Raw genomic sequence first — 26,435 nt, 5'->3', positions numbered from 1 at the left:
TCCTAATTAAAAAGGGAAATAGCAGTCAAAAAAAGCCTATATAGTTTATAAACTACCAAGAGTTATTATGGTGAGGTAGAGAAGTATAATAAATAATTTCCAGGGGAGAAAATCTAGCTGTTGTTATTTTGAACTACATTTCCTCCCCTAAAGTTTACAGCAAAGGACTTTGTTATTTTTGCATTTTGCCTTCTACCCCAACCTCACTTCCTCTTGGGTTTAACTGCAGAAAGAGAGGGCAGAGTCCCTGCCATCTCTTGGATTTTTTTTCTCCACATGACATTTTCAGTCCACATGTGAAGTGGACTTCACAGTTTTTGCCCCCTTTTCTTTCAGTAGAGATTAAAAAAAAACCTTTACAAAACTATAAGGTTACAAATATTCAAATCCAACCTGCATAGCAGTTAATTATGCAACACAAAAAGCACATTCTAGATCAGAGGTCTTCAAACTTGGCAACTTTTAAGACTTGTGGACTTCAATTCCCAGAATTCTGGGAGTTGAAGTCCACAAGTCTTAAAGTCGCCAAATTTGGGGACCCCTGCTCTAGATGAATCACTACAGTAATAAATCAATCTTCCATTCCACCATGTATGTTTTTACAGCCTTGATACTTCCTTTGCTTTACCCCATTTTTAAAAAAACTGAGTTGCCTGCCCCATGCTTCAATTAATATTATTTAGCTGCTTCAGAATGTCACATGATATAGTAGCATAGCTAACTTTCTGCTACTTTATAAATGCAGTACTTCCAAAATAGGTGCAAAATGTAAAGAGAACAAAAATGCACACCACAGGCCTGAACACCAGTACAAAAATTTATTATAATTTAATGGATATCATCTAATGTAGTGGAAGTTTATCCTAAGCGATTTAACTGGATAACAGCACTGATTATGTTGCCTAGTTTGGTAATGTATTGTCTGCAAGGAAATCGCCAAGCTCAAAGAGCACCAATAGTGCATTTATTTTAACAAGTTACCACAGACAAGGATATAAAATAAGCCAAGGAGGATTGTTTTTAAAGGCAGCTATAAACAATAATTAAAAATTGCTTAGAAGTTATGTTAGAACTTGGCCTGTCAAAAGGCTTTTGGAAATAGATCTTGAAAACTCGGATTTATTTAACTTCTGCACGCTTTATCAGGGATATTTGCTTTCACCACATTTCAAGTAGATATCTACTTATGTGTTGTGGCCCAGCAGGAGCCGTTGGAGCTTCCACCAGACTCTGACAGCGAGGGGCCCTGAGTCGGCTTTGGAGGAAGTGGAGGACCCTGGACAGGGTTCCAACTCCGAGCAGGGCGCAGAGAGGCTGGTTGGCCACCAGGAGGCGCCTGAGCCTTGGACCAGTGGGGAGGAGACAAGGGAGTGTGATCCGGATGTCAGCAGTGGGGAAGAGCCAAGGGAGTTGTTCCTAGATGCCCGGCACAGGAGAGCTAATAGGCGTAAGGAACAATTACGCAATTACAGGAGGTAATTGCACTCAGCTGGTGGTCATTAGGCTCCTCTCCAGACTATAAAAGGACTGCTTGTGCACACGCCCGTTTTGCAGTAGTCAACGCAGGAACTAATGTCAGAGAACATTTTTGTGAGCTTGGCAGGCTGGATTGCTGCCATGCCTTATCTGTGCCAGTTTGCTGCCAAGGACCTATCTGTCTGTTAATTAAATGCCGTAACTTATCTTTGGCTCGGAGTGTGTGTTGGTGTGGGACGAGGGGGGGTCAGAACACTTATGTATTTAGAAATGTAAAAAAGATTCTGTGCTATATTAAATCAGGAAAAAAACAAATGATATATTTATATACTATTAGTTTAAAAAATATAAAGTATACCTGTTGGTGTTTCAGCAGTTCTACCTTTGAAATTAAAATGGGGATATCCTTGCCAAATTCCCTAGAGATTAGGTCCACTATTCTGTTTTATAATTCCCAATGTGCAATCTTGCCTGTTCAATGTTACCCTTAAAACACCAGAAATTCTCGGGGGGAAAGTCAGTTGTTGAACCAGCTGCAAATAGACTAGAAAAGAAACTTTCTCTAAGGAAAGAGAAAAGAAAGAGAAAACAAGGAGGTGTTACAAAAGGAGGAAGGGATGGTAAATAAAGCAACCCAAATTGTACATTATAACTTATTAAATGAAAGAATGTATAAGAATGATAAATGTAAAGAATAACAATTATGTGAATGCATACTTAAAAAGGGTATGTTAAGAGAATAAAAAAATAAAAATTCTTTGAAAAAAAATAAATAAAACTTTTTTTACTGGAAGCCTTCTTGCATTCAGATAAAGATAGTCTAGTAAACAGATAAATGCATTGTGAAATAATGTATTTTAAAAGGTAGTTTGATGACTTTGGAGACCGTACCACAGTGATTATTTTTCAACCTCATGACCTATAATTTAGTAGCAGAATATTTCATAAACAGAAGTTTTACGTAGAAATATTCAGTTAAATATCAGGTTTAAAGCAGAGTGTTGGCCAAATAGTGAGTAATTATGCTAAAGCTAGTAAATTCCGATGAATAGATTGGGCCTGGAAGCTCCATGTAATTTGTGACAAATACAATGGACAGATTTTGGATTAAGGCGGCAGATTAGTCATTGTGCTCTGAACAAAATAAGTTAGAATTCCTTGAAGAGGAGCCAACATTTGTCTTCAAAAGTTATGACTGGCTAATGCCAGCTGGGACAAATATATGCTGGCATCTTTGCTTTTTAAGTTCCTTCTTCAGAGTTAGGTAACTCTGGGTATCTGCTTGCAGCTGTTCACACAGGATGTAAAAGCTGTTTGGTCTGATTCTAGAACGCAATTCTTGTCACTTATTTCATACGTACTGCATTTAGTGATTAGCAACAAAAATAAGACTAGAAAGGGGACAGGAAGGAGCATTTGCAAAGAACTGAAAGTTTGCCATACAGATCCGTTGAGAATAATCTTAGATTAGAAAATATAATTTATAAAAATTAGTTTATCAGAGGAGGTTTAGGGCTTACAAATGAAACCTGTACCCATACAGTAACAGTAATTTATTGACTGAATCTACTTGATAGTTTCAGTAAAGAAAATGACGTATTCTTGATTTTGGACCTCTGAAAAGGATTGAAAAAAAAACCCTTAATGTTTTAAAGTGAAAGGGGGAGAACAAATGCTCAGAATATATACTGCCAATGAAACTTCTTAAATCAGTTTCATTTTTCCAGCTGAAATGTAATTTTACTCCCAGGAACAATCTTTATTGGTTTTTGCTTATATTTAGGTTTTTTTACAGACAAGACTCCATAATGATGGGAGCTGGCTTCCAGTTTTGTCATGGTAATGTTCAATATCTTTACTGAGCTGTTCAGTTCCTTTTTGACATCTCTTATAAAAACTTCCATTTACATTTAATTTCACTAGTTTCCCCAGCATGTTTTTTTTTTCTGCAATAGATTATCTCACCTTGACTGAGTTTCCTCCAATCAGTATTAAGATATAAAACACAACCTCCAGAATTCCTTCTCACTACATTCGATTCAAAGGTTCTTAGGCTGCTGACAGGTGGTTGTAAGTCAACCAAAATGGGTGAAAAAATTCCTTTTATTGAAACTCATAACTCAAAAAATATAAGATGCTGTAGTGTACAATATGTTACACAAAGCACCCTGAGGTGCACATTCAAGTCAAGTAAGATCATCATCTCCCCACCCACTCCCACCCCACCTTGGTACCCCCAAGTACTTGTTCCATATACAATCATGCACGTTGAATCTGCGAGAGGAAGGCCCTCCCCCATATGATATTCTGTTAATTAGCACCAAAATATCAGTTCTCTCTCTCTCTCTCTCTTTTAATTTAGTCGGGGAGCTATATTAGCCAATACTGTAGACAGATGTTGTACATTCATGGAACTGAACAGTCTAATCTAACCTCAACAACATGTGCACGGAATCAGATTTAGCATTTCCCCCAAGTCTCTTCTTTCATTCTTCCTTCCTTCCTTCCTTTTTTTTTTTAAATAAACACAACTATTTATGAACTTCCCACACAAAGGTGATCTGTTTTTTTTGTTGGAAAAAAGTCTATGAGGGAGGGGGAAAATTTAGATCTTTCGAGAACCACAACTGGCCGCAAGTAATGAAGTTGTTTTAAGGCGTGGTCCCCACAGCCTGTTAACGCCTTGCCCAAAATGGCCCTCAGGTTCTCCAGAGAAGGGAGGGAAGGAGAGTCCGCGGATAAGAGGGGCTGCATTCCTCTCAGGTGCCCATGAGCTTTGGTGCCACTATTTTTCTTGGAAATGGCTGCAGGGGGGACATTTGTATACAAGCCCCTGTCCTGCGACACTTCCCGTCTGGAGTCTTTAGCCTTCTCTATCCCACCACCCATCCCATAGGGTCCAACTGGCTGCCACTCGTTCTCAAGGTCATCGTCCTCGTCATCTTCCTCCTCCTCTTCTCGCTCCTGGCTTTCCTGGATGAACTTCAAAAACGAAGATTCAAAGCCCATGGGCTTGAAAGACTTTAGATCAAAGGGCTTCTGGGCTTTCTCTTTTGGAACAGCAAACGGAAGCTTTTTTGTCTCCTCCTGCGAGGAGGACTGCCAGTCACCAGCATCCTTTTCTCTAGATAACGGCAGGTTCGATTTCGCACAGTAAGAGGCGTTCTCTTGTCCATGATTTCTCAGGATACTCCCGGCCTCAGACTGTTGGGATGACCCCCCTCGATCGCAATCTTCTGAACACCTGGTTTTGGGATGAGGATGGATATGTTTTAAAGTGCCTGAATACACAAGGACATCCTGGGATTCCTCCCCTTCAGAATACCGACCCAGTTGGCCGCCCTTCTCGTCGCAACTGGAGTTCGGAAGATGCCTCTCCCTTTTGTGCTCGTTTGCAGGGTGCCCTGTGACGTCTGGTGTAAAGTCGGAGTCGCCCTCCGGCTCCGAATTTGCTTCCATGCAGAGGTCATTCAGTGCTGTGCCACAGTCAACACACAGGACAAGCTCATCGTACTGCTGCTCGATATAAGCCCCCGCCATCTGATGGGTGCGCTTATAGTGCCTCACAATGCTGCTTTCCAGTTTGACCACAGAGGGACATCCCCGAACCATGCAAGGGTACTGCGTTTGGTTGCAATTGTCTCTGCACATCTGCAGGGCTTCCACCCTTGTTCTGAAGGCATATAATTGCTTTCCTTTATTTCGGCTGCCGCCCCTTTCGCCTTTTTCGCTGTTCTGCCTCTTCTTCTCACTTCCATCTTGCCTGAGGCACCGATACTTCAAGCACCTTTGCTCCTCTTCTTTGGCTCCTCCCAAGACACCGTCGTAATCGCTGTGCCGAAAATACACGTGCTGGGAATAGCTGCTGTAAGTTGTGAACACTCTGTTACAGCCGTTCAGGTCACAATGGATCTCAATGCCTTTGTTCAGGTCTTCCTTTTCGTGCTCTTCCATCAGGTGGTGCTCTAACTTGTGGAAAGAATAAAATGCAGCCGGACAGTGAGGGTGATGGCAAGGAAACTTTACGGTTTCCGAAAGCACTTTGGAATCGTCTTCGTGATCGAAGGCGTGCGAGTCAACGCAATGCTTCGCCAACGATTTGGAACACAGGAAGCGCTTGCTGCAGGCCTTGTGTTTGCAAACAAAGAGCTTTTTACATTTGGCAAATTCCCTCTTGGTTCTCTCTTTGTCTTTTTCAAGGCAGAGCTGCTCTTTGTTATAGCGATGCACAGTTCTGTAGTGGCGGATCAGCCCTTTCTGATTGGTGAATGCCGAATTGCAATTCCGGTGGATGCAGTGGAACGGTTTGTGGTACTTATGCAAAATGTAGCATAAATTCCCTTTGGCAACGGTTCTTTTACTTCCCCTCCCTTCATTGGCTTCCAGTTCTTTTCGGTGGCTGTCCAGCGATGATAATTTAGCTTGCTTTCCAGGGATGCAGCTTTCTGCCTCTTCGCTTGAGTCCAAGTCGCTGTCGGAACTGAAGTCCTCCTTGGAATGGCAGTGTTGATCCACCGCCAGCTTCGTTTTGCTGTCGAGTTCTCCATCTGTGCTGGTGTAGAAAGCAGACATGGAATCTTCTGTGCTGTTCAGCCTATCCTCGCCGCATTCATTCAGATCCTCAAAGCTTTCATTTGCAAAGAGTTTCTGGCTAACCGACATGTTGCCAAGCTTATGCTTGTTCCTGTAATGAACCCGAAGATGCGTTTTTCTTGTAAAGGATCTTTGGCAAATATGACATTTGAAAGGTGAATAGCGATGTTGGAACATGTTCAGCTGAAGCACCATCTCTTTCGAATAATTATGTTTTCTAACATAATGGGTCAGCAGTGCCTCTCTGGTCACAAATTCACACGTGCAGCCTTGACGCTCGCAGAAAAATGGCTTGGCAGCCAACTGGGTCAGGTACTGAGTCGGGAGCTTGCTTCTCTGTTCTTCGGTGAAATGGTCCGAGGTAGATTCATCTTCAGAGTTGGGGCACTTGGAGGAATAGGACTGCAAGAATCTGGGAGAAGTGTGACCGCTGGAATTCTTTAAACTTAAGTGCTTCAAGCCCAGGAGAAGTTCAAACATGCTGTCTTCGGTACTTGACATTTTTGAATGTACATAGAACGAGCTTTCTGGGGAAGAAGGGCACAGTTCTTCCTTAAAACAGCTTCGGCTTTTACAGACATCACTAAAATCTGCAACGTCCTGAGAGTCTGAGCTATTCTCTCCCGCAGGGCTCTCCAGCTGACTGATATCTTTATCTTTCCTTCTTGGTTTGAAATGGTAGGGATGGACCCTTCGCAGATGCTTCTGCATCCCCTTTGAATTTTTGTAGGTTGATCCGCAGCCTTCAAAACCACAGGTGAACTTTTTCCCATCAAAGTAAACAGCCACGTTAGAGTAGCGCTCTTTCAGATTGGAGGGAAGGCAGGCTCTCTCCTGAGGTAGCACAGCCCCTGAAAAGGCCTGGCCCCGATCCACAGTGTCAGTCACCGAGGACACCTGATTCTCATTGGCCAGGGATGAAGCGTGATTTTCCAAGCTGCCGTTATTTTGGCCACCCTCTTCTCCGTCAGAAAGTGGTTCTTGCTTCACGCCCAGCATTCCTTCTCTCTCTGTTGATCCAGAAGGCAAACTAAGATTTTCCTGCTGCTCAGGAGGTTCTTTGTTTTCTAACGCCTCCGAATCCAAAGGGCAGGGGAGCCCGTCCTGAGAAACGTTACCTTCCCGCTTTATGGACGCCTCCTTCATTTCACCGTTTGACATATGCACGGAGAGATGATTCGTTAATTCGGTTTTGGAATAGTAGAACTTCTTACAACCGCGGAAACTACAGGTATAAGAGGCGTCGCGGAAATGCTGGGCTTCGTGATGGTACAGCTGCCCCAGGTCGCTGAAAACGATGTTGCAGCCATTCAGCTCGCACTTGTAACGCAGGTCGTCATGCTGCTGCTTGTGATGGAGCAGCTCGTTCACTGAGCCAAACCGAGCGTAACAGCCCACGGAGACGCACATGTAAGGCAGAGGGCCGATGTGGACTTGTTCGTGCTCATGCAGGTGGAAGGCAGACATGAAATGCCGCCGGCAGTAGGAGCACTTCTCGCGCCGGTTTTTCATGTCCAAGTAGTGCGTTGCGTTCTCGTCATTGTTTTGGTGCTCAGCTTTTAGGTGAACACTTAAGTACTTGAACTGCTTGAACACTCTGGAGCAATCCGTGCCCGGGCAGGGGTACAGGTCTCGGTCTTGCAGGTGACAGCTTTCCAGCTTGCTAAACGTTACGTAGTCCTGTGGGTCACTTCTGGGCTTTTCACAATGGATGATTTTGAGAGGGCGGTTTCCATCGAGGGTGATTCTGGAGAGGTTGCTCTGGGCTGCCAGCCGCCGTTTCTTCAGCAGCAATTTCTTCTCTGCCCGGCATTTTCTACTGGGCGGCATTTTCACATGTTCCATCACGTGGGTCACAAAGATGTCCTTCCTCTTAAATTTTTTGGTACATACCGGGCATGTAAAAATGCCGTCTTCCATGTGCATCTTAGAATGGTGGAGGATTCGAGCTTCGATACACTCCCGTTTGCAAATGACGCAAAAGAACTTGTACTGAAGCCACCTCTGGTATCTCTCTGAGGAACCAATCGGCTTCTTGACTCTTACTCTCTCTTTGGGCCGATTTAAATAAGGACTCCCGAAATTATTCTCTTCCCTACTTTCTTCACAGTCGCTGGGGAGGCTATCTAACAGCTCGGTTTCGTTGACTAACAACATTTCATTGCCACTCAGGTCATCCTCCGACTCGGAAACTTCTTTCCCCAACAATTTGAGGCAATGCCGCTTTAAGGTTTTCCAGTCCCAAAATTCTGGATCGAAGGGCCAGTATGCCTTCAGAGCTAACAGAAGCTCACAGCGGAGTGAATTTGGAACTGGTGCATTTTCTTCATCAAATTTCTGATCTGGTTGTACATGCAGTTCTTCTAGTAGACTGTATCCAGCTTCACTTGGCTCCAGTAAGTATTCGGTGAGCTGACATGCCCTTCTGACCTCAAGATCCTCTGGCAGCAAACATGCAATTGTTTTGCAAACAGAGCTCTTCATATCGTCATTTTCGTTGGACCGGAGCTGCAGAGCTCTTACACACAGCAAGATGGACACAGCAAGGCCAGCTTCTTCTGCCTAGGAAAATGAAGAAAATAAAAAAACAGAGACAAATCAATGACGTGTTTTTCCTCTGGATTTTCTCTTAATACTTTTGGAGGACAACAAGTTGGAGAAGGCTAATCTCTATTTTTTTTCCCAAACTGCAACGTTCAATATCCAACAATAAAGCCATTCTTACTGTACCATGAGAAATAAATAAACCTGCTGTGGAATGAGAGGTGGTCACGAGTGAAATGTAAATCAAACAACCCTAAGAGGAAAAATGGGATGTTCTAAATTTATTCTGCCTTTGAAATAAACAAGAACGTTCTCCCAAACTGAATGAAGGGAGGTTTGAAAAGCTGCAGGTCAAATCACTTATTAATTATTTAATAATTATTATTTAATAATAATTATTTAATAATAATTATTTAATAATAATTATTTAATAATTATTATTTAATAATTATTATTTAATAATTATTAATTATTTAATTAATAATAATAGTATATGGATTTTAGCTTTCTTAGGGATTATGTATACTTAGGAAGTGGGCACTTAAATTTGTAGAGGACTCAGCTATGGTTGGCCAGAGATGTTAGACATCTATTTCTATATTCTCTTCTGATGCAAAACAAGAAGAATCTCTCAATTTCTGTGCAACTCCTTATCACTTCCAGTTTCAGCTCCAGGCTCTTACACTGTTGAATTATTTCTCTTATCTTTTCAAACAGAAACACTGTGAAAAATCAGCAGAAGAGCAACATAAACAGAGCAGAAGACTGAAGGAACTGGGCTTTACATTTATTATGCTCCACCATGTAGTTTGCAGACTAGGATAAAGAGGCCTTGAAAGATAGGAAATTCCACCCTGCAAGAATTCTCTGAAAAGCAGCCTGAACAGAGGGAACTTCAGCTAGCAAAAGTAAAGAAAACTTTTAAAGTCACAGATTGAATGAGAATAGAAATGAAAGCTGGGCAAGCCAGAAGGCAGCAGGCTATAATTTAAAGTGGAGAAAAATATATGTAATCTTATATGTGACAAACTGTCAGTGGAATCTTCAGTTTATGGAATCTATCCATACCAAAGTACAATCAATCACCCTGCTTTCTGAAGTCAAGGCAAGAACGCACCTCCAACATGTATTTTCTAATAATTTCTATCTACAGTCTTCATTATGTGATACATATTCACTCTCCACAAAATCAAGCAGTAGATGTTAGTAAACTGCAAATGGATACGTACTTCAGCTTGTATGACTCTTATAAGGAAGAACAAGTGTTGCAATGTTCTAGCAAGGATGCCAAATTGCCGACATCGCTCCAGAAAGGAATCTAAGGATGGGTCGATCCTTCTTTGTAATTTGCTCCAAAACAGAGTTAGTTCCCTGCAGAAGTTGGGGGGGGGGGGGAAAAACCCAAGGAATTAGAGGGAATGTAAGATAATTCACACAACTTCCACAATTGCCAATCAACCCCAGCCAAAACATGATGAGAAAATATAACCCAACGCATTTATGTAGTGCCAAACCTGGAAAATAGGATCTAGGGAAGTAGTTCTCAACCTGTGGGTCGGGACCCCTTTGGGGGTTGAACGACCCTTTCACAGACCATCGGAAAACACATATTTTTGAAAAAATACGGCAAACATAAAAATAATTTTATGGTTGGAGGTCACCACAACATGAAGAACTGTATTAAAGAGTCGCGGAATTAGGAAGGTTGAGATCCACTGATCTAGGGAAACATCTAAGTCAATTTTATCATTGAGTCCATTTCACCTTCTTTTAATGGGACCCACAGATTATTTTAGAATAAACTGAATATCCAAGGATTGAGTGCACAAAAAGATGTCATTTAAGGACCCCAAAACATAGTCTCCTTTGTGTTTAAGTAAAAACCTGAAATGATACAGCTATCAAGGATTGAACACACTTCATCCACTTATTTATACTTAAAACAACCTGGAAAATTGTTCTTGAATTTTAATGATGTAGGTGGAGTAAGTTGCAAGAAAAGGACCGGCACACCTGTTGCATACAGCTAATTTTACCATGTGTGTAAGACATGGCTTTTGTTATCAACACATTATTACTTATTGAAATATAGCAGCAAATATAACAGACTTTAACATTTTTAAACACTTGATTTCTTTTTTCAATTTTAATGCTTCTCATCAACAGACCAGGATGCACCATAGTGTATTTTTGTCAGCTGTTGAATTAGAAACTTTTAGAAGCTGTTTTGTCAGGATGGGAAATTCTGAAAGCCAATTCTTGGACAGGACACTTACCAAGAGCAGTATATGCTTGCTGTTTGAAGCTGCTGAGTGAAATAAGTTGTACAGAGAATAAAAGCAGTGCTGTCTTGGCCTTCAGCTTCCAAATTGCATATCATATCTAGGACCTCTTTGCAGTCCACTTTTGAAATCTTTTTGAAACAAGAGGGGGGGGGAATTACATGATAAGTAGTTTTAAGACAAAACCTCTTTTCTTGCTAAACAAAATAACACACACACATCCAGGAAAACCTCTGCGTTCTGTTTTAATACTGAGAGATCATATGGTAACCTGTTTAAAATCCATGATGGATAATCACAATAAGAATAATTTAATGTGGATTCCTACATGCATTCGCTTAAACATTGCAAAAGTTGGAAGCTTCTGATGCCAAACAAGAAGACACATTTTATTTTATTTCTGACTAGCTGATAACTTGGTGCTGCCCAGGTATTTATTTATCCCAACCCTCCTTCCACAAATGTCGCCGCAATTTCTAATGTTGGATTTTCCCCCTTACCAGAGGGAGCTCCCTTGTGGAGTACAGTGAAACCATGGCAATTCCACAGCGCTGTACAGTAGAAGCCATTTTAAGGCAGTACAGTGTTGTTTTAAGGCACAACAGGCTCTTAACAGAACACCCCCCCCGAGTGGTGTTAGGAGTGTCTCCCCCCACCCGCTTCTGCAGAGTAGAAAGACCCCCTGCTGAGATCAGAGCCAACCCTCCCATCCTTTCCAAATTTGATCACGTTAGTTCAGATACTAAAATTAATACCAGTTGTCTTTAAGAGTAATAAGCTATAGTGTTTGGCCATTTACCTCTTTGATGGACTCTTCATTTGGAAGCATGGAGCACAAGCATGTGATATAGGACTGAAGAAAAGGAGAAACATCTGGAATTTCTGTAGACTCTTTACACAATTTGGACAAGGAAGCGGCTTGAGGAAGGCGATTTGTCTTCATCAAATGTTTTACTCTCATTTGCAGAAATGCCAGCCCTTCGCGTTTAATCAATTGATTCACTAGAAAAAAGGTGATAAAATGTTATTAAGTACTAGTTTATTATGAAGGCTTACAAGTTCAAGGGAAAGATCTCGACAGCGACTGCTCTCTAAGAATTCCTGAATGTCCTCCACATTACTTTCAGTTTATTATGAAATTCACTAGAAAAATGATTCGCAGCATGCCCTTATTTTGCTGCAACTAGACAAGTACATCTCAAATATTTGTGGCTCTGGAGCGAGACTGTATGATCCACCAAGTCTCTTCTACAAGCTTGCTCATACATCTTGTGATTTGGAAGACTGCCATCCTGTCTTTCAACTTTGAGCAATATTTGAGCCAACAGAATAGACCATAATGCCACCCAAGGCCCATGGCTTTGCAATGAACAAAGGTATGATTATCGCACAGGGGCCACAATAGTCTCCCTAGGTGACTTCCCCACTGTTCTTTCCTGAAAAGTCGAAATTCCCATATCTAGACTAGCCCTACATTGGGGCAGAATGGTGGATCATCTCTGCAAGTGATTTTTTTTTTTTGGGGGGGGGAATTGCAAAAGAAACTACCCCATGGCATTTAGTCATTGTCTAAGGCAGGGGGTCTGCAACCTTAAACACTCAAAAAGCCATTTGGACCATTTTCCCACAGAAAACAAAACACCTGGAGCCACAAAACCTGGGTGGATGTGGCCAACTCAATGTCACTCCCACCCAGTCACATGACCACCATGCCTACCCAGGTTTTGTGGCTCCAGTGTTTTCTGTGGGAAATGGATCTCTCTCTCTCTCTCTCTCTTCTGTTTTTCTCTCTTTTTCCCTCCCTCCCTCTTCTTTCTTCCTTTCTTTTTTATCTTTCTTCCTTTCTCTCCCCCGTTTCTCTCTCATTTGTTTCCCTCTCTTTTCCCTCTCTCTCATTCTCTCCCTCCTCCTCTCTCTCGTTTCTCTCTCCTCTCCCTCTCTCTCTCTCAATTGCAGGACTGGGTCGGCAGGAAGCCACAGGAGAGGGGTCAAAGAGCCACATGTGGCTCTGGATCTGCGGGTTGCCGATACCCGGTCTAAGGCAAGGACTTTACAGGAATTCCCTCCATCCCTGCCACCACAATGTAAGACAATGTGGCTTATCTGTTTTCACTATAACTTATTTTAACAATAGATTTGAAAAGTAAATAAATAAAGGGGGGTGGCTAATTTGCAACAACCATAAAAGAAACATGATCTGATTATTGTAGTTGCTCAAGCACTAATATTTGAGATGTTTGCAGACTGTTATAAAAATGCTTTGGAAAGGTAAAAAAGATCACCAAGGGGGATTCTTTTACAACAATAGAAGAAGGTGCCAATCTAAATAAAAATGGTGAACTAAGTGTAAGTTGAGAGACTTAAAATGACAGCTCAATTATTAATTCAAGTTTCTTAGGACAGAAGTTCTCAATCTGTGGTCCGCAGGCTCTTGGAGGGGCCCACAATGTCATCGCAGGGGATCTGCGAAGGCTTGAAGAAGTGTTGTGATTTAAATCTCAACTTAACTCTTGGGGGGCCATGGCCACAAAAGGGGTCTATAGCAATAGCAGTTAGACTTATATACCGCTTCATAGGGCTTTCAGCCCTCTCTAAGCGGTTTACAGAGTCAGCATATTGCCCCCAACAACAATCCGGGTCCTCATTTTACCCACCTCGGAAGGATGGAAGGCTGAGTCAACCCTGAGCCGGTGAGATTTGAACAGCCGAACTGCAGAACTGCAGTAGCCTGAAGTAGCCTGCAGTGCTGCATTTAACCACTGCGCCACCTCGGCTCTTTGATGAAGAAAAGATCGAGAACCACTGTGCTTATTACACACAGAGGTTTTTCAGCACCTATCTTCTTTCTCGGCTCCTCAGGGGCAAAATAAAATCCATTGTGAAAAGAGAGATTGGGTTTACACTGGAGAGTCAGCAAAGTCACATGAATGCTCCAAAGCGCAGCTGAACAACTTACTTTCTTCTGCTTCCACTGACTGCTGTGAAAGGATCTTTAAAAGAACTGGATTCTTCCATACACCTTCTTTTGAGATATCAGCTAGAATTCCAAGGCTATTATCTCCAAACTCAAGTAAAGCATCATGGGAGTCCTACAAGAGGGGAAAAGCCCTTTAAATTGTTATGTTTACCTTGGTTTCGCTGCTGTTTGTGTCATCTCAATTTGAATTTTAAAAGGGCAAAATGTGCAAACACATTACATGCATTTTTTTACACTGCCGTTCTGTATGTTTTGGGAGGTTGCACATTGCTCTCTTCAAATCCCTGTCTACCCATCCTTCTATTTCTTTTATCAACTCAACCAAAGGCAGAGGATGCTACAGGATAGGAGCAAATTAATACTACAGCACAAAAACGTGCCCTTAGATTTCATCTCTGAATTAATAAACACAAACATTATATGCTTAGGCTGGATTCACATGCTTTGCTTAACATAATGTGGTCAGCTTGGTGTTGGTTTAGCAGGTGATGTGTTCAGACAGTTTACTTTCTAAACCACAGTTTATAGCTTCGGGGATTATACAGACCTTACCTACCCAATTAATGAGGATTGAACAAGCTGTGGTTTCACCCAAATATGCCAACCAGGCCTTGATATTATTCAAATAATCACGCACAGACATGGGACTCTCTGATTACAAATGACAGATGTTAGAACAATGTTCCTTGCAGATAAAACAGTCAATATACTTGCCTGTATGGACTGACACAATCTTAAAAATGGTTCAGACAGCTCTTCACTTTCAGGCACAGACAGCAGTTGTTCAAAACAGCTCCTGAAATAATCAGGTTGTTAGAAAGACAGGAAGTCACAACTGTTGTTGAATCATTTTGTACTTTGCTTTTTGGTCAAACCAAGCCAAAAAGATGTACAAGCAAGCTAAGAATTCAAGGACTTTTTACTTAGCAAAAATATAATCTGAAGCTTTGTTTTAGCAATCTGTGTATAAAGAACATGCCTCCCCACAATTAGACTGGTTGTGGGAAGGTATCTTCTTTATTCACAAAATGCATATTCAGTACTAAAGGATGACACTTCACAACCTGCTACATTTGTGTAACAACATCATTTGTGCGATGGCATTACAGCACAATGTAAATCACTGTGGAAATCTGGCCCGTTGCATGAAAAATCCATAATGCTGAGCTCCATTAATTTGAGGTTTCAGCATAACGACATAACTCCTATTGATACACAGACACACACCTTTATTTTCATGAGCAAATAAAAATAAAAATCAAGATTCTTGGTAACTATTCTTATATATTAGCATCAATGTAGGATTCTTTAAAAAAAAAACCTCCTGATTATGACTTTCCACAATTCTTCCTCCTAAGATTCTTAGGATCCCATGGACACCATTCAAAGTTTTTTTTTTTTAAATTCCACGTAGGATATGTAATTTGGTGCCTTTCAGATGTTTTGGACTGCAATTCCTACAACAGACACCCCATTGGGGCCAGAAGAGTTGGAGGGTACCATACTGTCTAGAAATAAAATAGGCCACAGGTAACATATAAGAAAAGAAGATTTTACCACCACACAGCAAAATGTCAATTAAAACAGAATGCCTGGAACCAAACGTACATTACTAGCCTGCCAAGTACCAGAAGAACGTCTTCACATTCTGTAGTCAAGTAAGGTCGGGCACTGGCAAAACTCTGAATGGCAACTCGATAGACTTCCAAAAAAGGCAAAACTTGCTCCGAAGTACCCTGATCGCCAGCATATTGTAGCAAGGTCTAAAAACAAAAACAGATCAGAAAAGAATTTTGGTTATCAGCTGGAAATTTGAAAACTCTGGCTGCCAAGCAATACTGGGTTCTATAGTAACACACTGAGGGAATTAGACATTTTGAGTTGTTTTAAAAGCCAAAAAACAAAACAAAACCGAAAGTGGTGTTTATTTTTTGAAAAGGTAAATCTTGAAAGAGCTCTGTGGACCCAGAAGCAGCTTATGAATTAGAAAATCTTCGTTTGTAGCCTACTGGAATCACAGGACCTGCTTTCTGAATCATGGTAATGTGATGTAACGGGACTATAACGTTACAACTGTATTTTCAGAAAATGTTTTAGCTTGCTTAAAATATATGTATTTCACATGTACAGTCACATCCGCTGACACAAAATAAACAATGTTTTTCCCCCCAACATACTGGTCAATTTCACAAACCGTACAAAATGTGCTTCCCCCTCAATATAACACAACATACAGCCATTCATGTCTAAACTGCTGTCAAGATATACTTAAATATTTAAAAAATGTAAAAAGCATCCATGTTACTGGGAAGGATTTGGACTAAGGTTTCTATATATATATTCTGTATTTCTTTCATTATTATTCTAGCCTAGTGATACTGTTGGAATGAGATATGTTTTTAAGCAAGGAAAAACTCTTCAAGAAATTTGCTCCTGGATTTCTCATATGACATTTAGATTACAAATTTGAGTTCACACATCTCACTGATGTGTACTGTGGTTTGTTTGTTTTTGGCTTGTTGTGATTTGTGAAATCTAGCCATGACAGCTGTAGGTAAGAAAAACCATTGTTTACACTGCTATACAAGCTGCATACTCATTACTTTACATTACAGCCAAGTGTCATTTCTTCAGTGTTGTCACATGACAAGATATACTTAAATATTTACAAAATGTGAGATGATGTACTCACTTCTGTGATATACTGTATATTTAACCAACTGTATATAAATGTTTTAAATCATGTGTTTCAAACTCACCGCAACACGCTGCCATGATGTTTCGTGATGTTTTTCCCATTCACGAAGCTGGAATGAGCATAATCTATGCACCATGCATCTGGCCCATGGGCCGCCAGTTTGAGACCCCTGTTTTAAATGATCAGATCTAGGGCTGGTTCTCATGCCAAACTAAGCAGCTTGGTTTTGGCATTGTACAATGTGTGAATTCATCAATTATCGTTTAGTATTATGTGCAAAGCGGCCTCCACAGATTGCTCAAAACCCAAGTTTAGTCCTTTTATTAAAACTTCAACCCAAATCATGATTATGTTGGAAATTGCCACAACCTAACAAAACCTGAAGATGCCAATGTTTAAGTCTTGATCTTTTCATGTGAGCTGTTTTCACACCTGGGTAGGAAGGGAGAAGTATCAATGCTCTTAGTTTTGTTGGTTGGATTTCCACTTCCATTTCAGATTGTATCATATAAGAAATGTTTTCTGCTACCTCCCATGACTTATATCATTACCTCGGTTCTGCCCACAAGGAGGAATACTTCAACGCAAAAACAGGTGGTGTTGGAATTGCACACCAGATTACAGCTACGTTATGAATGGAAAGCATTAATGAGCCTTTCTACGTTGCTTTGAGTGCTCAAATGTGTCCTACTTATGTTCTCCTGCTAATTCGTACATTACTCTGCAAGATACATCAGCATATTTGCCACACTCTACATGAATCCATCAAACCTTGGAAAGCAATACGGCTAAGTCGTTCTTTGTAAGCATGTTCTGTAAACAGAATTTAAATGGCATGCTTTATATGTTGTGCCCTGCACTGGGAATATACGTACAATTCTTTAAAATGCCAGTCTGCCGTAGCTAAAGGGATCTGGGATTTCATTTTTCTCAAGTGACTAGTGCAAATAGTAAACCAGTCAGAAGTGAAAAACAGTTGCAATGTTATTAAGAATGTGTGAGGATCTGTGGTCAAAAACCCAAAAGCACAGACTCCTGAAATTCATTTGAAGTAGCTGGATCCAAGAGTTGACCAAAGACTATGATGTAATGAGTTGGGAAAATTCAGGAATTTCCAGGTATGTCAAGCCATCTAGGAAAACTGAAGCTGCACATAATATAGTGCCTTTCATCACAATGAGCATCAGTGAATTGTAGAAGTTACTGCAATTTCTTATTGCTACTTAACTTAATAGTTGAATTCTTTGCTTGATTAGCTGGAAGGATAAGTTAAATGAAGCTTGGGTAAAGCGAGGTGCTCACATTTGCCCTTTTCCTGCCTTTTTAAACCAAAGCACTTTTCCCTGAATTTTCAAATGTCAAAGCTAGAATACCTAGAAATAGCTGAACTGCTTAAAGGCGAGAAATAGAATGGCTGAAGAAACTCAATCTCATGGTTTAAATACCAAATTATGTTGAATCCAGAGAAACAGTTATACTCGGCAAAAGGCAGCATAGCTTGAACTTCACCAAGCCATTTGAGAGTTAAGATTAATTAGAAACAGGAACAGAGAATCTGACTGTATGAGGCACCTGCTATACTCTCAACTCTAAATCTAATAGGTTTTTGTCTATTGTGTTAGAGGCAAAAATCTAAAATTATGTTTTTTAAAAGTAGCTGTACAGCGCACTTATCACACAAGGGGAATTCCAAAGACAGTCAAAGGAGTTTGTCTTCTGAATTATGGACACAACACCAACACTTCAGTAAATTAATCCTACTCAATCAAATTATTTTAAACTAGAAATCTACCCTGTTTCCCTGAAAATAAGACCTCCCCGGATAATAAGCCCAACCGGGCTTTTGAATGCATGGGCTAAAATAAGCCCTCCCGGAAAATATTGCAACAAAGCAGCAGCCATGAGGTGACCACACTTGGTGTCTCCTACACCTCAAAAATAATAAGATTGCCCCCAAAATAAGGCCAAGCACTTATTTGAGGGGGGGGGGGAAATAAGACCATATTATTTTTGGAAAAACATGGTATTTTATTTATTTGTAAATATGTTATGATGCTTTGTAGGCATTCTCCAAATATTGAGAAAAAAAATAAAATATTAGGAAGCTAGTGAAAACAGAGGTCCATTTTACAACATTTGTCCAGAAATTACTTAGTAAACCACTCTGTCAACATACAGAATCAAATATAAACTTGAAGAGTTCTATTCTAAAGTTCTTCACCTTTTCAGTGTGCACTTTGCCCAGCCTCCCTGGGCAATGATAATGTCCGAGTCTCACAGGTCTGGTAAAGCAAATTACATTAACTCCCACCACACAAACTGTATATACATATGTAGAAAGTAATTTTCTAGCTTTCCTTTTCTCTCCTCCTCCTGCTGAACTGGAGGAGGATAAACCAGTGTCTTTCACTTTAGCAAACTCTTAGGTTTAAGTTATAGCTCTAGTGAACATCTAGTGGTCAATTCCAAATCTAGAAACACTGTCAATTTATTGACTGTGTTCTGGCTTTTCCTGGACACAAAGGAGATTCAGGAAAGAGACTGGGCAAACATCGCATCCATGTAGGATCCATGCAAATACGAAACAAGATCCATACAGCTAGAATGAATCACAGGCCAAGTACTAAAGTCTTTAGAATAAATAACCCCTACAAAAGAGTAAATAAACATAAGTAAGTGTAAGTGGAACGGTCATAAATTCTTCCCTTGTTTATCTTTTACTTCCTTCCTTCCTTATATCCATTTTAAGACTAATCTCTTTGGACTAGATAGAGCCATATGAATAATAATAAGCAGGTATATAAATAATGTGATCTGTTAATAAAATAGACATTAACAATATTCAAAGTACTTGTCGGAATTGCAAATGTGAAGAATTCAGGTGATAATCACATCAAACATTGTGCTTAACCTAACTGAGTCAACTATTTGGACAATATTTTGAATCAGAATCTAATGGAAGGGATTGGGTTCATTTTTGGCCATAAAGGTTGACCAATTTTAAAACAAATCAGACTTAGAATGCCATTTAAAAGCAGTAATTAGTTTATAATTGATCTGGCTTGGTATATAATGTGAGCATAACCATTGGGAGCTATATTTCACAACTTTTAATTTCACTTCTATATACTACCTGTTCCTAAGCATCCAGAAATTTAGGTTTCTCTCCTTTTGGCAGATAATCTTACAAATACAATAACCAATTTCATTGTATTTAAGTACAATGACAATAAAGATAATACTCATACTTTAACCATTCAATCGTGTCTGACTCTTGTTAATTTTACAGACAAGTGCTGTGCATGCTACCCTGTCAAGCACAGCTTCTTTCAGTCCCTGGATGTTTCCCTTTCTATCAACTGTGATGGTATCAAACCAGCAAGTTCTTTGTTGCCCCTTCTTCTTAATCCACTAACCATTCTTAGAAATACTGGCTTCTCCAATGAATTTGCATGTGTGACATGGATTATTTGTAAATAAAGTTTACAAATAAGCAGCCAAATTTTGGGATTGCGCTTGTAGGATCCATTGGAATATTTTAGAGAAACCGTGGTCTTACTTATAAATAGCTTATTATATTCTAGATGTTCCCACTGCATTTTAATATCTACGTAAAATAGTTATTCTGTATGTTGTTCAATAAATATCTGCATAAAATAATTATTCTATTATATGTTGTTCAATAAAAACAGCAGATAGATTTTTAAACTCAACTAGGAATCCTTAACAGACTCCCAATTCTACTCAAAGCTAATGGGAGCAGGTGGACTTTCTTGACACTACAGAATAATAGATACCATTTGTAAACTTCTCTAAAAGGTCAGCAATTTCAGTGTCATCACATTTCTATTAGTCTCTAGTCCAATGAAGTTTTTGACTGAAAACTCACACATATTAATATAAAAACCTCTTTCACCCTCCAATCCTTTCTAGGCTCGCCCTTCGCTTGTAAATACAGTTAAGGTAAATCTTGTTATCTGAAAAGTTTACAAACTATAAGAAGCAGGTCAAGTAATCCAAGCTATGTAGGCATTGACTTTGAAATTATTCAGCAACAAAGTAATATTTGTTTATATTTTTGCATACATAAACTGTTCACATTTTCAGTATCATACTATTTTTCTGTAAGTCATAGAGATCATACCTGCACTGCCAAAATTAGCATGAAGAAAAAGAATGCAAACCCATTTTCTTATTTAAAAATTTAAATCTCCAGAAAAATATTGTACAAAGTTTAATTTACAAATCATTGACAAACATATATTTGAACCCAGATTCCATTATTATTCCACTGACACTAGTTTTGTTCTTACAAGTATCAACTGCTAGTCATCGAAGTTTCCAAAGCATAAAAACATAACTAAAATCATACAAAGCCCTGATTAAAATACAAAGCATCTATAACAAACGCATATGAAGCCAACTGCTCTCTAATACACCTACAGCATTCATTTTTTTAAAAATGCACAGTAATCACGCGAAATTTAAAAGAACCCAAACTAACTATCCATTAAATATTCTTGAAGAAGATATCCCAGTTCAGGAATTACCACCAACAAGCATCCATCTAACCCCCAAAAGCAGGATTCCAACATACTTTTTTCAGTTCTGGAGAGACTACAGATAACTCCTAAAGCAGCTCAAAGTCAATATAAATTTTGTTCCATAAAATAGGACAAGTACAGAAAGAAAATAAATCACAGATTCCCTTACATGGAGACTGGATTCAAGCATCCTTCAAGATACATTTTTCCCTTCTACTCAATTCAAGAATTGGAAAAGATCTCTAAGAAGTTTGCCATCAAGGTGAGGACACAGACCTCAAAAGCAAAACTGAAACAACTAATGATACAAGTAGTCCTTGACTTATGACCACAATTGAGCCCAAAATTTCTGTTGCTAAGCGATACATTTGTTCAGTGGATTTCCCCCCATTTTACGATCTTCCCCGCCACCGTTGCTAAGTATATCAATGCAGTTGTTAAGGTAGTAACACAGTTGAGTGAATCTGGCTTCCCTATTAACTTTGCTTGTAAGGTCACAAAAGGAAATCATGTGACCCCAGGGAAACTGTAACTGTCATAAATAAGAATCCCTTGCCTTGTGTGTGAAGTTTGATCATGGGGATGTTCCAATGGTTGTAAGTGTGAAAAAGGATAAGACATATTTTTCAGTGCTGTTGTTAACTTCAGTCGCTAACTGAGCTCTTGTAAGACGAGGATTACCTGTACTTCAAGTCACCCAACCTACTCTTCCATCCTTCCTGCCCAAACCTACAGACCACACTTGAAGTCCCGGTTGCTCTCTGAGCTTGGTTGTTTTGCTTACAGACATTTCATTCGCCATTCAGGTCAATTGTTAACTGTCAGTGCCCTGATGTTGTTACCCAGTTGGTTAATGAGTCTGTGGGAAAGCCACACCAAGGACAGTTGAACTGGGACTTCTTGAGTTGCTTCTCTCCTCTTCTACCCTAAATTATTTAACTTCCTACCTCCATGAAGTATCCATCCATCCATCAACCAATCAATCCAGCCATACAAGAGCAGGGACGCTGCACCCGAATCGAGGGACCTATATAAGCCCACATCGCCTGGTTACTATCCTCCGGCTCAGATCCGGGCTTTTCCGTGGGAGGCCAAGCGCGCAATACATGCGGGCAGTTCAAACAGACGGTTTCCGCCAACCAGCCCGCGCGGGAGTCAGTTCCCGATGCGGTCGGCTTGGAGACGAGGATTTTGGGGGGGGGGGGGAGGGTGCAAAACTGGGGTGAGTGGGAAGAAAGGGAGACCCCTCCGGAGTGGGAGAGCTGGATTTCACCCAATATAATTGTACCCCTTCTTCCAGAAATTAGGGTGGCTCCCGCCCCCGCGAGGAAAGGAGGCGGATCCGGGATGGACCTCGCCGAAAGCCAGTCCTGGAGCCGTTGGGAAAGCGAGGGGGGAGGGGTGGGAGGACTCGAAGGGAGCCCCCCCAAGAGGAGGGGGCGGGGAGGGGGATTCGCAGCCCAACCTGCGGACGGCAACGACCAAGGGAAGCGTCGGTGGGCGATCTCTCCAGCCCCGCCTTCCCGCGCCAGGCAACAGCGGGCTGCCACTTTCGCTTGCCGCACAGCCCCCCGCCGTTCCCGGGGCCGAGGGGTACCCAGGTCCGGTCCAGTTCTCTCGTTCTCGTCCTCCCCCTCCCACCCCCCTCAAGGCCCGCCCCGGGAAGGTCCCGTCGTGTGTGTGTGTTTGTGTGTGTCCCGCCCGCTTACCTGACAGAACCCTCGGCAATAGGCGCTGGAAGAGGCCGCCTCCGCCGCCCCCTGCTCAGGCAACTCCGCCTGCAACTGCCACAGCCGGGAGCGGAGGCTAGCGGCCAGCCGCTGCATCTCCGGCGGCAGGGCCGCGTCAGCCTCGGCGTCCGCCATCTGCACCCGGCCCCACTGCGCGTAGGCAACGGGTCACGTGACTCCGCTCCCAGTCGCTGACCACATCGGCGGGGACGCGTCACGTGACTCTCAGCGGGGCCCCGCCCCCTTTCCGCTTCCTGCACATGCTGCCGCCCGATCGGGAACCCGCGAGCGGGTAAGTCCCATTGGCCGCTTGCTCTCTCTCGCGAAACCGTGACGTCAACACATCGCGCTTTTCCTCCTCGAGCGAGCCAATGGAACGGGGGGGCGGAGCTTCTGCTTCAGGGCGCTGGTCCAGGAAGCCTTGGGCCGTGGGGCTGCAGCAAAAAGATCTAATGCGATCCACCGTTTTCTTTTTTTTAAAAAAATGTTTGTGGGTTATTTTTTTAACGTTTTGAATAGGCTAAGCTATGATCCGGAAATAATTTTTTTTTGTGTGTGTATATATATATGTATGTATGTATGTATGTATATATATATATTATATCTATAGGGCACTGCACACCAGGACAACTAGATACAAGGACAGTTTTTCCCTCTCCTAAACAACCAATTCCCACAACACTGTCAAATTATCTACCAAGACATTATTATCATTATTATCATCATCATCATTATCATCTTCCTTCCTAGTACCTATCTCTTTCCACTTATTACTATAACCAGGTTACTTCTATCTTTAAAATTTATTTTATTTGTTTCCTAGTATAATTTGATTGCTTATTAGTAACCTATAACTATCACTAACTGTTATAACTTATGATTCTTGATGAATGTATTCTATTTTATTTTTCTTTATGTACAGTGAGAGTATATGCACAAAAAACAAATTATTTGTATGTCCAACCATACTTGACCAATAAAGAATTCTATTCTATATCCATCTATATAGCTATCTATATATCTATATATTAACTATATTAAAATACTTTGTTTTTTAATTAAAATATTTTAAGTGTTTAATTTAACTATTAATTTATTTAAGTTTTTAGGAGAAATCGGGGTGTTTTTTTTTTGCTGATTTCTGAAAATCTTTGCTACTCAGTGATTTTTTTAAAAAAAAGTTTGCCCAAGGATCTCTACAGGTATATTGGAATAGTACCAGCCAGGATCAGAACCCCAATCTCCAACATCAAAGAACGGCACTGTAACCACTAGACTATCCTGCTTTTATATTATTCTAGATAACAAGCAAATGTAATTAGAAAAGCCTTTTAAAATGCAAGGTTTAAAGAGAGAATAAAATATCAAATGTGTCATATTTATACTGCTTCCTATGCCAAAGTATTTCATAATGATTTACAATTAAAACAGTAAAGTAAACAATATTTTAAAATGCTATGAAACAATATTTAGTAAATAAAATATTTACTAAACACTGGAGAGGGCAAATGTTCTTAAAATATTCATAACAGGAAGGCCTGAATGAAGAGATGAATTTTTAACAGGCAACTAAAAAAGTTATATAGCAAATACCTTCCAAATTTCAGAAGGGAGATGATTCTACATTAATAGTGCACAACAGACACTACCAATGAAGTACCATACTAGCAAAACTATTCTTAAACAAATATTCCAAAAAACCCTATTCCTATATGGTATTCCTAAACAAATTAATAATATACCTGTATGTATATTTTATAGTTTTGGGATTTATTTTTGGCAGCAAACCTAGACGCAGATCGTGTTAAACCATGATATTTTTATTTTATTGCAAAACGGAGGGAACATAGGATGTTTGTTAATTTGAGTGATAGCTTTAGCTTATTGTATGAATTAACTGAATGTTCATCTCATGGACAGAGTTGACCATAAATAAACTTTTAATCAAATTTATAGGATTTGTTAATAGTTATTCTCATTAGGGCAGAAGAAATTATAATTATCTCAATTAAAGTCAGAATAAAGGCCTAACCCTTCCTGTGTTGAGATCCTTAAGCTGATTCATGCAATGAGGATCTCACAGCAACACTTTTCCTAAAAACACCCAGCTGAGGGAGGGAGGAAAATGAATTTCCCCACACATACAATTTTACTGGACCTTATTTATGCTTATTTCTCATTTTTTCCTACTGATGCAACTCAATGTGGTATGCAAAATGAGAAGACACACTCCAGGCTAAATCCAAGCTGAAGTCACTCTTGAAACAATCTTAAACCTCGTATTTCATTCCCATATTTTTATTCTGAATCCAGGCCACTGCCCAGCTAATCCTCTCTCTACCTTCTGACTCATTAAAATGCTTGCTTCACACCCAGGTGTTATACTAATGGTTCAGTGCGAAGGGTTTGATGCAAATCAAACAGGAATGTTGAAAGCTTTAGGGTAGTCAATACAGAGAAGTATTCATTCCTTTGTTAACTATGCATTTTGAACTGTGGCAGCAGGCATTACATTAAATTTCCCTTGTTGGCCTGTTTGCCATGTTATTGTAGAACAGTTCCTGAACAGTGTTGTTCCTGACCTCCACAGGAAAGGATGCTGTAGCTAACATTGGTACGGGTGTATGTCATTTTATTGGAGTCTTAGACCAATACAAGAAATGTAGCAGTGACACCTATAAAATAGTCTATCTTAAGAAATCATTAAATAAAAAATTAAAACCAAATTAAAATGTGTGTATAAAACAGCCTGATTTGGACCCATAAATGTACAGTAATCCAATATATGTCTGCTTGTGAGATAATACCTAAAATTATATAAAACGTGATATCTACAGTTACATAAACTGTATGTAGTAGGAACTTGAACTATCATGATCCGGTGGATTTTATACAATGCTTTGTAAAATCTAGATATGTGTGCTATAATAAATGGTAGGCATATAAAGTTTTATCTAAGCCTGTGTGTATATTTCTTATACTCATATATACCCTTATATTTATACCATATATACCATGCGCCACCTCGGCTCATATTAAGAGCCGAGGTGGCGCAGTGGTTAAATGCAGCACTGCAGTCTACTTCAGCTGACTGCAGTTCTGCAGTTCGGCTGTTCAAATCTCACTGACTCAAGGTTGACTCAGCCTTCCATCCTTCCGAGGTGGGTAAAATGAGGACCCGGATTGTTGGGGGGCAATATGCTGACTCTGTAAACCGCTTAGAGAGGGCTGAAAGCCCTATGAAGCGGTATATAAGTCTAACTGCAATTGCTATTGCTATACCAGTAAACATTATATATACATCACAAAAATAACAATTTAAAGAGTTTAAAAGAAGAAAAGAGAATGAATAGAAAATTGTAAATATGTCATGAAAATACAGTTTTATTGGGTGATGCTAATGGCCTCATTCTTGTGGCAGCAAGACAAAATTTGGCTCCATTATAGGTGAGAGTGGGCTTATTTTCTGCTAAAACAATATTTATACTTATTGAATGTAAAAATAACAATATAGTATTAAACCCAGATTTGCTGGCTAGGGAATTCTGGGAGTTGAAGTCTGCCAGTCTTAAAGTTGCCAAGGTTGGAGAT

General features: G+C 40.3%; 1 protein-coding gene across 1 annotated transcript; it reads right to left on the bottom strand.

Moving 5' to 3' along the window:
- Window positions 1–3,561: 3,561 nt before the first annotated feature.
- Window positions 3,562–23,019, bottom strand: RLF (RLF zinc finger). The gene is made up of 8 exons (XM_087728302.1): window positions 22,824–23,019; window positions 15,481–15,635; window positions 14,587–14,668; window positions 13,852–13,984; window positions 11,695–11,897; window positions 10,890–11,026; window positions 9,843–9,984; window positions 3,562–8,631 (listed from the first exon to the last, which is right to left on the bottom strand). Exons 1-8 carry the CDS (start codon window positions 22,977–22,979, stop codon window positions 4,012–4,014), a joined length of 5,628 nt encoding a protein of 1,875 aa, XP_087584428.1. The 5' UTR covers window positions 22,980–23,019; the 3' UTR covers window positions 3,562–4,011.
- Window positions 23,020–26,435: the final 3,416 nt, after the last annotated feature.

This window comes from Thamnophis sirtalis, unplaced genomic scaffold, assembly GCF_051295495.1.
Source record: "Thamnophis sirtalis isolate CommonGarterSnake01/CBP01778 unplaced genomic scaffold, rThaSir2_p1.2 scaffold_13, whole genome shotgun sequence".
In the NCBI taxonomy this organism is placed as follows: Eukaryota; Metazoa; Chordata; class Lepidosauria; order Squamata; family Natricidae; genus Thamnophis; species Thamnophis sirtalis.
The sequence above is the reverse complement of the archived record's forward strand: the minus strand, read 5'-3'. Positions and strand labels throughout refer to the sequence as shown.